Genomic DNA, 16,314 nt, shown 5'->3' with positions numbered 1-16,314 from the left:
CCCCTCACAAAAAGGAGAATAGATCCCACCTGCAGGTGCAACAATACAATCAAAACGTGACCTGCAGATGAGGTCTACCTCCTTTCTGTGAGAGAGGCTACAAACAGTCTAGTTTACAGCCGGCTGCATCCAATTTTTTTCCCATCGTACTCTGGAACTAAATGCTACCTTAATCAGTAGCCCCCACATGTCATGCAGAGATGGTCAGCCAGCCAGGCAAGCATTAAAAGCCAGTGTCCGGTCGGGCCGCGTACCTGGTTCGACCAGACCAGAACTCAACCGGTCGCGCTTCCTTCTTCACCCTCAGTCCTCTTCCGTCCTCCTCCTGTCCACCGCCCCGTGCAGTTCGGCGGCGACATGGCGGCGGCCGGCGACCTGTCCGACGATGAGAAGCGGGCGATGAGGGGCAGCAAGTTCGCGCCGCTTCCTCCGCCTCCTCCCTCTTCCCGCCCCCAGCCGAGGTACCGCGCGGCCCCCTTCTCTGAAGCCTGAGTCCAGATCTACCGATAACAGATTCAGCGCGTGTTGTGTTGTTACGGTTGCGGGTGGCAACTAGCTTCGATTCCACTGAATACTGTTTGCTTGAATTCGTTGTGAACAAATTGATAGAGCGAAGGCTGTGTAGGTCTGGAGTAAGGTTTTGCCAAACCGCCGTGTAGCTGCTCTGTCAGATGGAAACAGCGTGTAGTTGAAGTAAATTTCGAATAGTGATACCACTGGTTCGTGTAATCTGTAACTCGTGGTTTGGAGAAATATAAATGCTAGTGCAAATTGTGATTTAGATTTTAGTTTCAGTAATCAACACTCTTTTAGTTCATGATACTCATAGGTGCCTCTCCCTCCTCGGGCTTAAATATGAGCAGGAAATGACTTGTAACTTGAAATCCGTATCACTGGGATGCTATTGGTTGCCAAGGATGAATCTAGGTGTAACTGCTTTTGGAGTACCAGGAGTTCTTCCATTTGTGGTTGCTTCTGTCAGTGCAATGCAAGCTTATACATATACACCTAAAGGAAAAATCAGAAGAGCAAGTTGAAACCTGAGTGGGGGCCACATGAAGCATAAATATAGTTGTATCGCAGCAGACCTTAGGGCCTGTTTGGCACCAAAGTATTTTTGCAGTTTTGATGGAATACTATAGTATTTGAGAAAACCGAGGTATTGTAAGCCGTGAGGTGTTTGGTTTGATTTTGCAAACTACAGTTTTCAATAATACAATATCCTCAAAACTGCAGTATTTTTGGAGTTTTGGATACTGGACTCAAGACCAAAGTTTCTCCTCCCAGCTGGCTTGTTCTCCCTTGCCGCCGCCGTTCCTTCCTCCTGCCGATGCATCGTGGGACGCCACGCCCGTTCCACCTCGTGGCTGGGTCTCCCTTATTGTGCTCCCACGCCGCCCCACTGCTAGGCTCCCAGGCCCCTGTTGTGGCTCCTACGTCCGCGTCGAAGCTCCCTCGCCCACGCCGCTCCGTAGCCGGGCTCCTACGGCACGGCTAGGGCTCCCTCGCCGTGTTAACACGTCGTCGGGCTCCCACGCTCGTGCCGCCCGACCAAGGTGCCGCTGCTCCCGCGCCGAGCAGCCGTCGATCTTGCACCGTTGGGGCTCCTCTGTTGTGCCACTAGTGAGTGGCTGCTTTGCCGTAACGTTCGGTCACTGGCAGGCGGGGCCAGGTCACGGTCGGGCCCACGCGTTAGTCGGCCGTGCACGGCTACGTCTACCGACGTTACGGCTGAGGATCTCCTCGTGTGCCACTAAGGCCCCATCTCACCGCTCCCGCGCCACGCCGCCACACCACCGGGCCTCGAGCATTAGCGCACTAAGCCACCAAACCCGCCCCGACCGGACTCCCACCGCCGTAGTGTCTCCCTCACCACAGTCCGGCCTTCGCGGTGACCTTCCCTGCGGCATATACGTGGGTTTGCACCTGAAGATTCAATAGAACCGAGCAACCAAACATCATGCGGTTTCAGAAAATAACATGGTTAAACTGGAGTAAAGTGAAACCATGGTATTTGTGTCATGTGTAGTTGCAGACCATGGTATTCCAAAAACTTTAGTATTGAAAACCTCCCTAACAAATTGTTTTAGCTTTTTTGCCGATTCTGGCCACTAAAAGCTGTTGCGCACTACCAAACACCCAACTTTTCAACCCGCTTCTATGAGAATCGCTTTGGTGAAAACCGTCCAAAATTAATGTGAACACACAATCGTCAGAATCGTCGCGATAGAATGAATCTGTCGCTTTCTATATCCTAAACCCTATGAACACCATCTTCCTTTGCACGTAATCCCCACAATACTCAGATTCTCTCCACAACTAGATTCTCAGAAAAGCTTGTTAGAAAAAAGCCGAAACAAACAGGCCCTTAGTATCAGTATAAGTTTAGTTACTTTAACAATAATCGTATGACATTTCCTGTGTATCTTTTTTTTGACACACACATAACATTATGATGTATTTGCTTTATCAAATAGGATGGCCCATCCTGGAGGAGCACTAACCACAAACAAGGCTGCTGCTTTAGCAAAATTCCTCGAGAGAAAACTTCAGCAACCTGATGGCTTGGACTCCCTGGACCCTGACCTTGTAAAACTGGCTGTGAAAAATGCAAAGGAAACCATAAAAGCTAGCAATGGTACACTTCTCCCACCATTCCTCTATATGTAATGTGCTCTGGAAAACTATGTATCATGTAGATTATCCCTTTATGTAACAAGGCCAAGCCTTCATTGTTGATATTGATTTTCCATACCATGTGGCCCTTGTTGGTACACATAGGAGTATGGAATGGAGTCATGGACCTCATAGTAGTTACATAGCCCACTTTTCAGTTTTTGAATGCTTTACAATTTATCTGTACTGGAACGTGCAATCCTTTTGCTATGATACAGTGATCCATTGGGCCACATGGAAAAAGCTCAGATGAGACTGCCACATACTGTATCTAGTTTTACCTTGTGTGAGACTTTATAACTGTGTATGCCTGAAATAGTAAGGAGAAAATTAAGCTTGACACTAGATTGATTTTACCTTTTTACCAATTAAACTTCGTCTAACATTTTGCTTGGTGTTGAATTGGCTTCTAAGATGATATTCTTGTGGCAAACCTCATTCATTGTTTTGTCATTCGTGAATCGGGATGATTGCCACGTTACTTCCCATATATCTATAAAGTAGCAAAGTTGTCCTACATCCACTCAGAAAGATATTGGACCTACGTTTTTTTTACGGTTTCATATTGCTGATGCAGGTGAGCCTTCAACTTCAGGAAGAGTAGTACGACATGTTTCCTCATTTGTGGATGGAACTGAGGTAGCTTTGATGATTATATATTTTCTTATATGAGTCCCTTAATTTCATTCAGTACTTAACTTTTAAGATTAACAGGATTCTGAAGATGAAGCAGAGGTTAAGGGGATCAAAAGAAAAAGGAAAAATAAGGTACATATTTGTCCTTAGTACACAGTTAAAATGTTCTTTGTATCTGGCATATATCCAGTTGATTTTGTGCAAGGTTCATTGAGTTGTATCTCACATAGTTATTTGTATCTATCATCAGAAGGTTAAAACTCATCAAGGTGACAAACAACAGAGCAAGAAAAAGAAGAAAAATAAAAAGAAAAAGGGCAAAGGTAATGCAATATAGGTTTTTTGTTCTCTCTTGTTTTTTCATGTAAAAGAATTTGGTTGGCAGCTGGGCACCGTACTGAAACTATGCCACCGTACCATTGCTGAACCTACTTGTAGATCAGGTTTGAGGTGCTGTCAGAGTGTCAGCATGCAAAACTTTCTGTTGATAATGATCCATAGTGTTCTAAACCTCAGATTAGATCACTGGATTTTGCTATATGAATACTCCCTCCATTCCCAATTATAAGACACACTGGCTTTTTTTATATACGTAGGTTTTGCTATGTACTTCGTAACTTAGATATACACTGTCTATAGATACATAGTAAAAGCCATCGGTATTAAGGCGTCACACTAGGTGATGAGGTGTGCTGGAAATCTGGGCGCCCGGGTTGCCACGACCAAAAATCAGTGAAAGAGAGGGATGAAGGGAGAACGAGAGGGTAGAGGGCAATTGTTGCGATCCCTGCTGTCTCCGGTGCTGCATCACAGTCAAATGGAAGGGGACTGCAGCAATGGTTGATCTGAGGGTGTAGAGCAGTGAGGAAAAAGCAGGAGGGAGAAGTTTTGGGTGGTGGCACATCTGGAGATTGAGAGAGAGAAGCAATCTATGAGGAGGGATGGGGAGCACTCACACTAGGCAGATGGCGAGCAGCAGCTCTGGGAATCGGGGGTCTCCATGACTCCATCTGATGTATCCATGTAGATGTAGGTCACGACACTAGGGGAGGGTAACGTGGGCTGGCTGACGAGCTGGGCCAGCCCCTTCTTACTCCTTCATCTTTTTTTCTCAGCCACCCTGTTGTTTCGCAATTTTCTAGATCGGTATGGCGTCGCCTTATCACTGCCTAGACGGATTGTAAGGGTTTAGCTCGACATAAGTGCACATTTCCACCTTAATAACTACGGTAAAAACCATGCATCTAGAAAAAAAGCAACATGTCTTGTAATGTTGAATGGGTAGAGTAGTTTATTATCTGCACAGCCAGCTTAGCAGATACCACCTACAAAAATGGAATATTTCTGTTTGTTTGTGCTATTTTATTCCTTACTAATACTGAATGCAGCATGATGGATGTTCCAAGTCGTCAAGCATATAACACTTTGTATATGGCGATGAATCTTTTTCCTAATTGAATGCAGGTCTTTGATGATTCCATGCCCCCAGGAAGCGTCAAAGAGGGGAAGTTTTAAGCTGTGGATGACTGTTTAACCAAAAAATGTACTAGGATGCTACTACAAGCAGACAAGCCTCGATCTCAAAAGAAGGGTGGGTGGTTGGAGGAGGGAGGGGGGGGGGGGGGGGGGGGGAAGGGCATCAATCAATCCCCCTTCCCTTTTTGTTTTTGTTCCTGCCATTCACATTACTGGTTTGATCTGGACCCCCTTCCCCTTGGCTGGCACTGTAAAACTTACTCGGCCTATCGCATGAGCACTGAAAGTTTCGTTACTCTGCCTATCGTTGCGTATCATCTGTATGCAAGAGGGAATTGATTCCGTCCAGGTTGTACAACCAAGTGTTTTTTCCTATGCTGCTAACCATGATGTGCAGTGCAGGTTTACTTTGGTGTCAAAAGGAAATGCTCTCGTGCCTTTTTCACCGCATACAGATATTATACTGGCAGTCACATGAGTATTGAATGGGATGGGAAAAACCTGGGTGTGGCTGGGCCCTTTTCCCCTCCGTCCGCAGAATTCCTGCCCGCTGTTGTGTCTTTTCCTGGGATTATGATTAAGAGAGAGAGAGAGAGAGAGAGCTGTTGTTTGTTTCCCGAGGAGTCAACATGCCCTAAACGAGAGCAGGTAGGTAGGCATGCCCCTCCCCGCTCGTGCAGTCCGCTAGTGTACAGTTAAAGCAAGGTACGGTACGTAGGATCTGCCTGCAGCCATTGCTCTAAAAAGGAGTGAGTACTGCTGTGCTGCACTAGGAATTGGAGATTGGCCGTACGTGCGCACCCGGCCACAAACGAGAGAGACCAACTGCTAATTGGATGGAAGTGATTTTGTATATGAAATTTACAGTCCAAATGGTCGCAAAACACGAACAGGTGCGTGGAAAGTTAAAAAAAAAGAGAGGAAAAGAAAAGCAACCGCGGTCCTTGTTACCATTTCGGGAGGCAAAATAAAGCTGTGCGTGAATGGACCAGGCCGCGGCCTGACACGTCGCGGGGCGGCGGATTCCTGCTCCGATTCACCCACCCCCCAGTCCCCACCGTGCATGTGGTGCGTGAACAGTGCGTGTCCCCCCCACCGTCCCAAGTCTGTGCCTGCCTCCGTCACCCACGGCACCTCTGCTCCTATAGTCTGGTCAGCCGGTCTGGCAGGGAGAAGGGGAGAAGGGAGACGGGGGGGAGGGCCGGAGGAGGACTCTCTCGCTCTGCTTCCTTCTACCGGTATCACTAGTACCACTGCACATTTCATTTCACGCTCAGCTCGTGACTGACTGACTGACTGACTGAGCGAACAGTCACCTCTTACTGTCACGGGCACAGCGATGGATCGTCGTCGAACGTGACATTCCACAACCACATCCACAGCAGACCAACAACGTCTTTGTTTGTCAAACAGTTAATTTTATCTCCATCGGAGCTAGCTATTTAGCTAGCAAGAATTACAGCTGCGCCTTTGCTCTTTTTTTTTAAAAAAAAAATCTCTCAGCCATGCATGAAGTTATTAATAAAATTGTTTGTCAAACGACAACTGTATGTATCGTCTAAAATAAATACTTCCTCCGTGCTGGATAGTTTAATTTTACACTAACCAGCGACAACTAAAACGAAACGGAGGAGTAGCCAGTAAAGCTGTAGCTCGGAGCTACGTACGGCCGTGTACCCAACATACATCCGAATTGGATCGGAAGGACCGTTAGCGATGCATCAGTGGATGCATGGTGGTATGGGCGGGCGCCGAAGCACAACGTGGCGAGCGCCGAGCTAGCGCGTGGCGTGGCCAGGCACAGGCACAGGCACGTCTGGGGAGCGGCGCACGGTGCACTGGCGACGGCAGACTGGAGACGCAGACGCACGCATGCGCGAGCTCAACCGCATCTCGTGTGCGTGCCGGCGCGGCGCGATCGACGTCTTCTCGTACCCGGCCACCTGCCCACCTCGTATGGTGGCCTTATCCTTTGGGAGTTGGGGACCTGGACCTGGGGGTTTCGCTTCGCTTCGAAACCGTCCGCGCCGTATGGCCCTGTGGCTGGCGCGTGCAAGGGGCCTCCGGCGCGCGCGCGGGGGGGAATTAATGCGGCTCCGACACGTCATGCCCCTTCACCCTACCTACTGCGGCTCCCTGCCCCTGCCTGCTCTCTACGGCTCTACCTACGCTACGGCATGCACACGCGCTCGGCTACCTCTCTACTCCCTCCGTATGACCCTATGTACTATATCCTCCTACCTACGGGCTATACGGATAACAATAGACTCAAAATTGGAATCCGGTTCTATTTATATTCATTTTTGAACCAAAAAAATAATTTAGGACCCTATTAAATTATGAATAAGTATTTGAACCGTCGTTCGTTAGCACCCCTAACTGTGTACGTGACTACTACATGCATTGGCCGTTGGTTGGTAATGGTACGGAATACATGCATGCGCGCACCGGCCGGCCCCATCCATTCTACGCTACGAGCTAAGACTATACTACGCCATCAGCAGTCAAGCACCGGTCATGTGGTACTATACGTACGTACTCATGCTGCAGCTAGCTAGCTAGCTGCAACAAATCGACGACGGCTGTCGAGGGCGGACAAAGCACGATTGGCCCACATGAACCCTGACCAAAAAAAAGTACAACACTTATATATATATATATATATATATATATATATATATATATATATATATATATATATATATATATATATATATATATATATATATATATATATGGTTCAGATATGAACGAAAACAATTTTCGTCGTCACTACACCTCCTATATGCATGGTTTGGAAGATCGTGTGAAGTTGTGTGTTGCATGTCTTGGTTTGATTGAGTACTAGTTGCACAGGTTTGTGTGGCCTTGCGAACTAGAATTGTTTAGGTGTGAGCTTTACTTAGCTCAACGCCCTGCTAGCACCGCCATGGCTGCTACTGGTCGATCTATCGCGACGTACGGCGACCAAAAGGAAGCGGATGAAGAGGACCACCGGCCGGCAACGATAACGACCACAGAAACAAATGATTCATGTCGGGCATCACGCACACGCGCGGGGGGAGGACACTGCACATGTACAGGCAGGCTGGCGACTCTTGTTCCTGTAGAGAAAGAGATCGCTCGGTCGATCGATCATTCGAGGACGACGACAGGCAGACGACAGCAGCTAGCTGAGCCTGCGAGAGAAGAGAAGAGAATCTCCATCGACCTGTTCCGTTCACTCACGGTCACACGGTGGTCGTCGCGCGCGGCTCACCACCACCCCACCACCACCACCACATGTGCTGCTGCGCCTGCGCACGGGCAGCAGCGCATGCGTAGTGGACTGTCCAAAGCCATACACGGGCTGATGCCCGTCCCTCTGTATAGTATAGTCACCAGGATTCAGTAGCCGATCGAGGAGCGACGACGACGACCACCACCACCACCCGCCCTCTCCCTCGTACCTGTCACTCACTCTGCTCTCTCTCTCTCGTACTTGTCAGTGTCTTTGCTCCAGCACAGCATATGCGCGCATGTGCCCGGCCATACCACGTACGAGGAGGGATCGGAGGCTTCTTCTTCCTTCTTCCGATCCATACGTGCTAATACTGCTAGCAGTGCCTGTACTGATGAGTACTGTCAGTTATCTGCATGCATCTATATATACCAATCCCCAGAAATTAACACACACTTATACAAGGCTGATGATGACTCATGCATGCATGTGAACGAATGAATAAAGTAATTTTGCGTCGTTGCTTATCATCGTCTGCTGATGCTAAGATATATATATACGCATGCATGACGTGATGACGAGGTGTGTACTGCTCCCCCCATACTGTGTGTGTGCAATCCCCTGCCTCTTCGGTACTTGGTCGCTTTGTTTGATTAATCGCCAGAGACGACAGCATGCAGCATGCACTAGGAATTGACTAATACAATTAGATCGAACCTTGTCCGAGCTAGCTAGTTTCCGGGGACGTGGTTTGAACCCCTGTCTTCCATGATGCCATCACATTTATATATATTACTTAATAATATTATAAATCATCTGCTCCCTTTAGTTCGGGCGGTGTGCATGCGAGAATATTGTATAATAATTATTTATGTGCCTGTGATGGGGGGCCGGGAATGTCTAGGCAGCTCCTCTATTTCAAACTACACCTGCTATCTATATATAGCGTAAAACAATGTTTTACACGATCATGTACACGATCTGTTTGACACAACCTTACATACGTGTAGATTTGTTCCCACATTGATAATAGTAACTCTCCATAATACTATATATAGTTGCTATGTCTTACAATATACACACACAGTGCTCCGGTTCACGTTTTAGGTTTATCCTAAGTTAAATTTCTCTATTTTTTTTACCAAATTTACAGAAGAATACGCAAGCATCCACAATAAATATCAAACCAAATTGTACGTATTTACTTGATGACGTACGTGCACAATGTTAAAATACATTTATTCTATAAACTCCTTCAAATAAAACTAAGAAGTTTTTTTAGTTTGGGACAAAACTGAAAGCAACTCGTGTGGTTTGTAATTTGAAACGGAGAAAAAAGAATACCAGTCAGCTTCAATTCCCAAGCATGTACTATCACTAACAAAAAAAGGTAAGCATCATTATTTAAAAAAAGAGCTTAGTTCCGGCCGGCCAGTAAGCAATACAAGCAGTGAACGAAGAAGATCCTATTAGCTACATGCATGCTCCGAACTGGGAGTTCAAATTTGGAATGATTAAAGCAAGCAAAGTCCGGGGAGCTTGCTAATTAATTTCGTCCCTCTCTCTCTCTCATGAATATTATTCAACCCACAAGTTGGTGAGACAAATGTGTGCATACATGTCCCCCTCCCCAAGTGGTCTTTTTCTACCTTTTCTCTGCATTTTTGTTTAGCGCTGGCTTGTCTTGCATATAGTATATACTTACAGTGACCCACTAACTCCACTTTTCCTCCCCGACACTTGCTTGTTCCTCCTGTGAAAGAGGTCGGTCTAAACCCTAAAGTCAAAGTAGCTAGTGGAGAGGGCACCCACAAAACCCGGCGAAATGGACAAGGACATGTGTCTTGTTTGCCGTGCTCATTCCATCATAATTAGTAGTGGTACAGTACGTACTACTTCCGGTCTCTCTGCAGATTAACAGACTTAATCAATCCCGATCATATATATAAAGCACATATAAACAAATCATGGTAGTACATCCTGCCCATGGACTCGTCTAAATTAATTAAATGAGGAAAAGGGGAGAAGGGGATCTAGCCTGCATTGTCATGCATGCATGGATTGACATATTAAGTTGGATTCACCAACCAGTTCAACTCAAAAGATTAAGTTAATATAAAAGAGACGGACAATTTATTTGTATTATATTTCAACACCTCCTCGCGTCGAGCCTCTCTTGTGTCTTAGACGTGGGATAGGAACGAACAACAATTTTTTTAATTCCGCTATCCAGAATTCAAACTCGTGACCTCTGGCTGGCTCTGATATCATATTAAGTTACATGTACCAATCAATTTAACAAAAAAAACTTAAGTCTAGTAAGAGGTAGACAATTCACATATTCACTTATATTATATTCTAACACGACACACACTACGTTGAAGTGGAACCCCGGCCCCTTGTCCCTAGACGATTGTAGCATGCATGCATGCCCCCAGAGCTGCCTTTTCTTCGTTTACCTTCAGTTGAAGACCGTGCGCCCCTCCTCCATCCTCACACCTATTCAGATGTCTAGCTAGGGCTTGACCTGCTGCCCTGGCCCCATGCATATATGTTGCATTTTCACATGCCAAATTTACACGAGACGATGTACAGAGGGCCGGCCGGGGGAAGCAGCTAGCTACCAAGGTCGCCAGAGATGAGATCCTCGGTCTGCATGTAGATTAGCAGTAGATAGATTAGAATGGCCTAGCTTAGACGACGACGCAGGGATTATTGCACCAAATGCAGCCTAGCTACTCGCTCATATACTTAGGACTTAGGGATAGATAGATCCAAGTTTCCCTTTTTATTTGTTTTTTCATGAGGACGGGAAGTCAAGGCTTTGTACACTCCAAGAAATTAAGACAATTCTCTCTCTCATTGCATTGTCATACAAGAACCCAATGAAGATGATAACATCATTGATGAAGTTTAATTACCCGGCCCGAGGCACATAGGAGTATATATATGCATGAATCACCTCACATGCCACACACTGAAACAGTGGGCCGATTGACGTTGCGTCTGCATTTTGGATGCACATTACCCACCTGCAGCTAGTAGCTCAAGAGACCACGCACACGCGTCCCTTTCCGGATTGGCATATCCCATCTTTTTGACCCCCCACAAAGCCAGCGACGATTAGGCCCTTAAAAATGGCTCCTCTAGACATGCATGAAAGGGGTCATGTTTCCCGTTTAATATGTGTTTGGTGGTTCTAGAGTTTAGATTGTTTTCTCGTAACCAATGACAGCGTCGGATAAACAACTTCAAACACAATGTCTAAGTTGTTTTTTAAAGATTTCGGAGTATCAAAAGAGATAATCTAAAAATGTGTACTACATTTCTAAAAACTCCATAGAGTTTATAACTTTGGAGCTTGAGTGTTTGGCAGGCTTTGATGAGCTTCTCTTTAGAATTTTGCACGGGAGCCATGCCCATCTGTTGGCACCCCGCACATGCATGCATGCATGCGCACTACGTACGACTGCCATTTGCGCGCGCGCAAGAATAGTTTATATTTTATGTGAGTGATGATCGTCGTCGTCGAGGGATATATATATAATGATATGATCAATCCTTGTCCATAGATTGTTTGTCTGCTGGTTCATGCTTTCTCACCGAAAAGGAGTCAAAGAGGGGAGACCCCACCGCGCTGGACCCTCACTCAGCTCACTCAGAGCCTCATGTCATGTGAGAGTCACTAGCTAGCTCAACGCAAGGGCAAGAGGCTAGCTACTACGTACCTCTGATCTATGCATGGAACCAAAGGAAACACGTCAAAACGGTAGCAGGAAAATATATATGGGCCGGGCATCAGAAAGAGTGCCTAGCTAGCTGCTGCATGCATATGACACTACTAGCTTCTTCTGCGCTTTTCACAACGCTGTCTCTAGCTAGTATCTAACCACTCCATTTGTTTCCAAGCTTGGTTTTCTTACACGCATGCAGTTAAGCCCATGTTCTAAACCTCTAAAACTATCGGTTAACGGCTAAAAATTAGCTGAGAGGTTTAGAACGGGTCAACCAATTAATGGATTAACTACTTTAGTAGCTATACCCCCTTAATATATAGTCATTAATTATTAGCTGTCTCAACCTAGCTAAAACTAGCTGACTAACAATTATCTTTAGAGATTTGGAACATGGCCTAATAATTAAAGGAGGCAATTCTTTTGTTTCTTATTTTTGGACTGCGTTCCGAGGACGACGTCTCATGTATTGCGCGCGTAGCTAGCACATGCACTCGCTCGTGAAAAGGCAAAAGACATGCAATTCTTTTGAAGTTTATGCTAAGTCAAACTATCGATCGTAAGATTAACTAAATCTACAGAAAAGAACAATAACGGTTACAACATCAAACTAGCTATAGTACCATTATATTAGACACATTGCCTTGTTCCTTCTTTGCGATCACTCCCGGTCCCAGAGGAAGACCTAGGACCCTACAATAATTTTAGCATAGTCATGAGAAGAAGGTCCAGGGTTATAGGATGTAGGTGTATAAGAGCAGGCGCAAGTCTATCAGGACATCACCCATGTATACAGCATGCATAAACCCACACACATTTGTAATTCACATATCCTTTTTGTGATGGCTCCGTTCATTAGTATTGCGGCCATCTATATTTCAGCCCCTTCCTTTGATCTATTTCTAGATCTGCCTCTTGCTCACTCCTTTTATCATCAGTGGCGGGCATCTTTTCATAACCTACATAGATTTAAGTTTGCGACACTTGGTACCAAGCACAGAGTACGTGCAAGCTAAGGCAATATACTCATGTAGGACTCTGTTTAAGAGTTAAGTGTAGTATATTATTTTTCAGCCTACTTTAGTTTTCCTTTATTAGTGATGTGTGTACTATTTTACCACTACCAGGCAGACTGGTGCTGCTGCTATAAATGTAAGTACTACTGTATGAAACTTCTAATTAATAATAATGGGAGGAGAGGAGAACATTCTAACAATTATATTGCTTCCTAGAACACACACATTTAGATTAGCACAACATTCCTTCTACTGGTCCTAACTACTCCTAATTAAGGTCAGTGCACACGAATCCAAACACGTACTACTACACTTAGAGATAATGAATAGAACAGAGAGATGCATACAAACCATGCAAGATCCCACTAGCTAGAGTCCCTCCTTAACACATTTGCTCCTGGGATTGAATATGGTTAAACAAATGCAGGCATGTCACCCTAGACATTATATTGAGCCATCTCATCTCATCTCATCCATTCCACAGTGCCTCCTTGCTTGCTTGCTTGCTTTCCCTCCTAAAGGACACCTCCAAGATCCGTTTAAATAGCACCCCACCCTCCCTCTCTTGTGACCACTACAACTACACTACTCCAAAACGACCCTCAAGCAGGCAGGCCACCCAGCACTCAGGCTAGATAGCTCATCACAGCCACAGCAGCTAGACCCTAGTAGCTCACTCGCGCTCGTGCCATGATGAATACCCGAGCCTGTGGCAGCGGCAGTGGCGGCAGGAACGACCAGACCATGATGGGCTTCTCCGAGCATCCGAAGCCGGCGGCGTCGGGGCAGGCGCAGCCGTCCCCGCCGTCGTCGCCGAGCGAGCGTCCGCCAGCAGGCCGCGGGCGCCGGCGCGCGCAGGAGCCCGGGCGGTTCCTCGGCGTGCGGCGCCGGCCGTGGGGCCGGTACGCGGCGGAGATACGCGACCCCACGACCAAGGAGCGGCATTGGCTGGGCACGTTCGACACCGCGCAGGAGGCGGCGCTCGCCTACGACCGCGCGGCGCTGTCCATGAAGGGCGCGCAGGCGCGCACCAACTTCGTCTACACGCACGCCGCGTACAACTACCCGCCCTTCCTGGCGCCGTTCCACCACCCGTCGTCGGTGCAGCAGCAGCATTACGGCGCCGCGCCGCACGTTGGCTCGTACGGCCACCACCACTACCACCACCAGGGCTCGTCAGCAGCTGTCGTCGGCGCGTCCTCGGGCGAGTGCTCGTCGGCGTTGCCGCCCGTGGAGCGCGCCGACGGCACGCTGCTGCTGGACCGCGGCGGCGGCGGCGGGCACCACCACCACCACCACCACCACCCCGAGTTCCTGTTCGCGAGCGCGGACGACAACTCCGGGTACCTGAGCAGCGTGGTCCCAGAGAGCTGCCTCCGGCCGCGGAGCAGCGCGGCGGCGGTGGAGGACCTGCGGCGGTACTCGGACGCGGACGCCTACGGGATGGGCGTGGGGCTCCGGGAGGACGTGGACGACCTCGCGCAGATGGTGGCCGGGTTCTGGGGCGGCGGCGCCGGCGACGCGGACCAGCTGTGCGGCGGAGGGTTCCCGTCGGGCGGAGCCGGGGACAGCATGGCCGTGGCGTCGTCGCAGGGGTCGTCCGACGGCTACTCGCCCTTCAGCTTCCTCTCCCACTGATGACAAATGAGCTAGCTGCCGCGCGCGCATGGATTGCATTGCATCTGCTGCGCACGTAATGTAGATCGATCGATCGATCGATCACCAGTTAGCCTAGCTAGCTAGTTTGCTTATCATGCATGGTGATCGATCGGTCCTGATCATCGGTTCTTCCGATCCCTGCTGTTTAATTCCTTTCGAGAGAGTACGTTGGGTCGACCAGTGTGAGAGTGAGCAGTATAGTAGTGTTAGCATTTAGCATCAGAAGTAGAGGGAGGAGCGATCGAGAGAGAAGAAGAGAGAGTACGTAGCTGCGTGCCCTAGCTTCTTCATGTGTACTCCGTCTTCGTTCTAGTACGTCCTACAAGACCTACGTACTCTCGATCTGTAGCTTTAACCATCCAACTTTATTATTAAGATCATCAACTCGGTCGAACGCTTGCTCTTATATATTATCAACTGTTCTGCTTGTTCATCACAGTTAGTAAAGAAATAAAAAGATCATTCCAAAAGTAGCTAGTAGAGAGAGGCCCGGCCGGCCGGCAAGAACAACAGGCAGGTACGTTTAGTATAGAATCGAAATGGATAGACGATGATGGCAGAAAAGAGAAAGGGCTCACTGGTGCAACAGCCATCCAGATCCAGTACAGGGCAACAGGGAGGGTGTGGCCGTGTGGGCGCACGGGACAGTTCAGTTCAAAGTGCAACGGAAAGCTGCCTCTGCCTGGACAAGTGTCACGCGAGCCAGGGTACTTGCTGCTGCCGCTCTTCCAGTTCCAGCGTACTTGAGCGGCAGACAAAGCCCAACCAAATAAATGCTCAGTCTGAAACCTTCCGATTAACCCTTGAGCGGGTTCCAAAGCGGATATAGCTGAGTCATGTCAGCCATGTTAGGCTTTGTTTGGGTACTCTAGTATTGACTCCAATTCATGTGTGGTGAGGTGGATTATGGTGTAAATTAGTTTAAGTTACACCCTAATCCACCTCAATACATTGTGAATTGAGCTCAATACTAGAGTATCCAAATTAGACCTTATGTGGCGCCACATCACTATATAGAGAGAGAGAGGACGTAAAACAGACCTTTTATAGTAGTTTAAGGATATCAAGGTAACGTATCAGGTGCAAACTAAGTTTCCGTGCAAACTCCATACAAACCAACTAACAAAAGTCATAAAAAATCTAAAAAAAATTATAGATATACTTCACTGCCTACTCTATATCAAGTTCAAATTCATCGTATGTTTAAGAGATAATTCTGAGTTAATTTTCACTTTTTTGTATATATTAACATATGATGAATTTGATCTTGAAATTTTATATAGTGGTAGAGTAGGTAGTGAAGTACGTCTATAATTTTTTTGATTTTTTGTAACTTTTGTTAGATTGTTTGCATGGAGTTTGTACGGAAACTTTGTAAGTTTGCACTTGATACGTTGCCGGATATCAATCAGGCTTCAAACATTATGAATGGTTTATATAAAAACTAGAATTAGCCCAATTCAGCCCAATATCCGTCAGGTAGGCATGGACAATAAAAATTTGATCCTTCATTTTTATCCCGACGGATTTACGCCTATCGACGTAGCTACATCGATGGCCCCGCTGATCGTGTGGGACCAACTGTGGCCTGGCTCCACACGCCAGCAGCCAAATCGTCCGTTTTCATCTAGCTAACTTGATCCGGCATTTGATCAGGTTAGGATTACAGTATGTTTAGTATCATACATACTATCCTAACAATTTTGACGTAATATACTTTCTCCGACACAACATTCCTTGTTTCCTTCCTTGTTACTACTACTATTTACCAACCTCTTCTATGATTAGCTCACACCCATGTAGAGCAATTTTGTTCCTTCTTCACACAGTGAAACCATCAGGATCACCTCCACCAGCACAACGCATACTAATGCAATACACTGCACAACGTAAACAG

General features: G+C 47.1%; 2 protein-coding genes across 2 annotated transcripts; both read left to right on the top strand.

The window, feature by feature from the left end:
- The first annotated feature begins 268 nt into the window (after positions 1 to 268).
- Positions 269 to 5,090, top strand: LOC100382978 (uncharacterized). Its single transcript, NM_001175662.1, is given in 6 exon segments — positions 269 to 461; positions 2,478 to 2,638; positions 3,254 to 3,315; positions 3,391 to 3,444; positions 3,563 to 3,635; positions 4,777 to 5,090. Coding segments are annotated over 6 exon segments (462 nt in total). The 5' UTR covers positions 269 to 357; the 3' UTR covers positions 4,785 to 5,090.
- An 8,237-nt stretch (positions 5,091 to 13,327) lies between these two features.
- On the top strand, positions 13,328 to 14,822 carry LOC542097 (branched silkless 1). The gene has a single exon (NM_001111730.2). The coding sequence runs from the start codon at positions 13,449 to 13,451 to the stop codon at positions 14,394 to 14,396; it is 948 nt and encodes a 315-aa protein (NP_001105200.2). The 5' UTR covers positions 13,328 to 13,448; the 3' UTR covers positions 14,397 to 14,822.
- Positions 14,823 to 16,314: the final 1,492 nt, after the last annotated feature.

This window comes from Zea mays, chromosome 7, assembly GCF_902167145.1.
Source record: "Zea mays cultivar B73 chromosome 7, Zm-B73-REFERENCE-NAM-5.0, whole genome shotgun sequence".
Taxonomy (NCBI): Eukaryota; Viridiplantae; Streptophyta; class Magnoliopsida; order Poales; family Poaceae; genus Zea; species Zea mays.
This window is presented reverse-complemented; position numbering and strand designations above follow the sequence as displayed.

What these genes read in the sequence shown, in the direction of transcription:
- LOC542097 (NM_001111730.2), top strand. Translation starts at nt 13,449, where the DNA reads ATGATGAATACCCGAGCCTGTGGCAGCGGCAGTGGCGGCAGGAACGAC.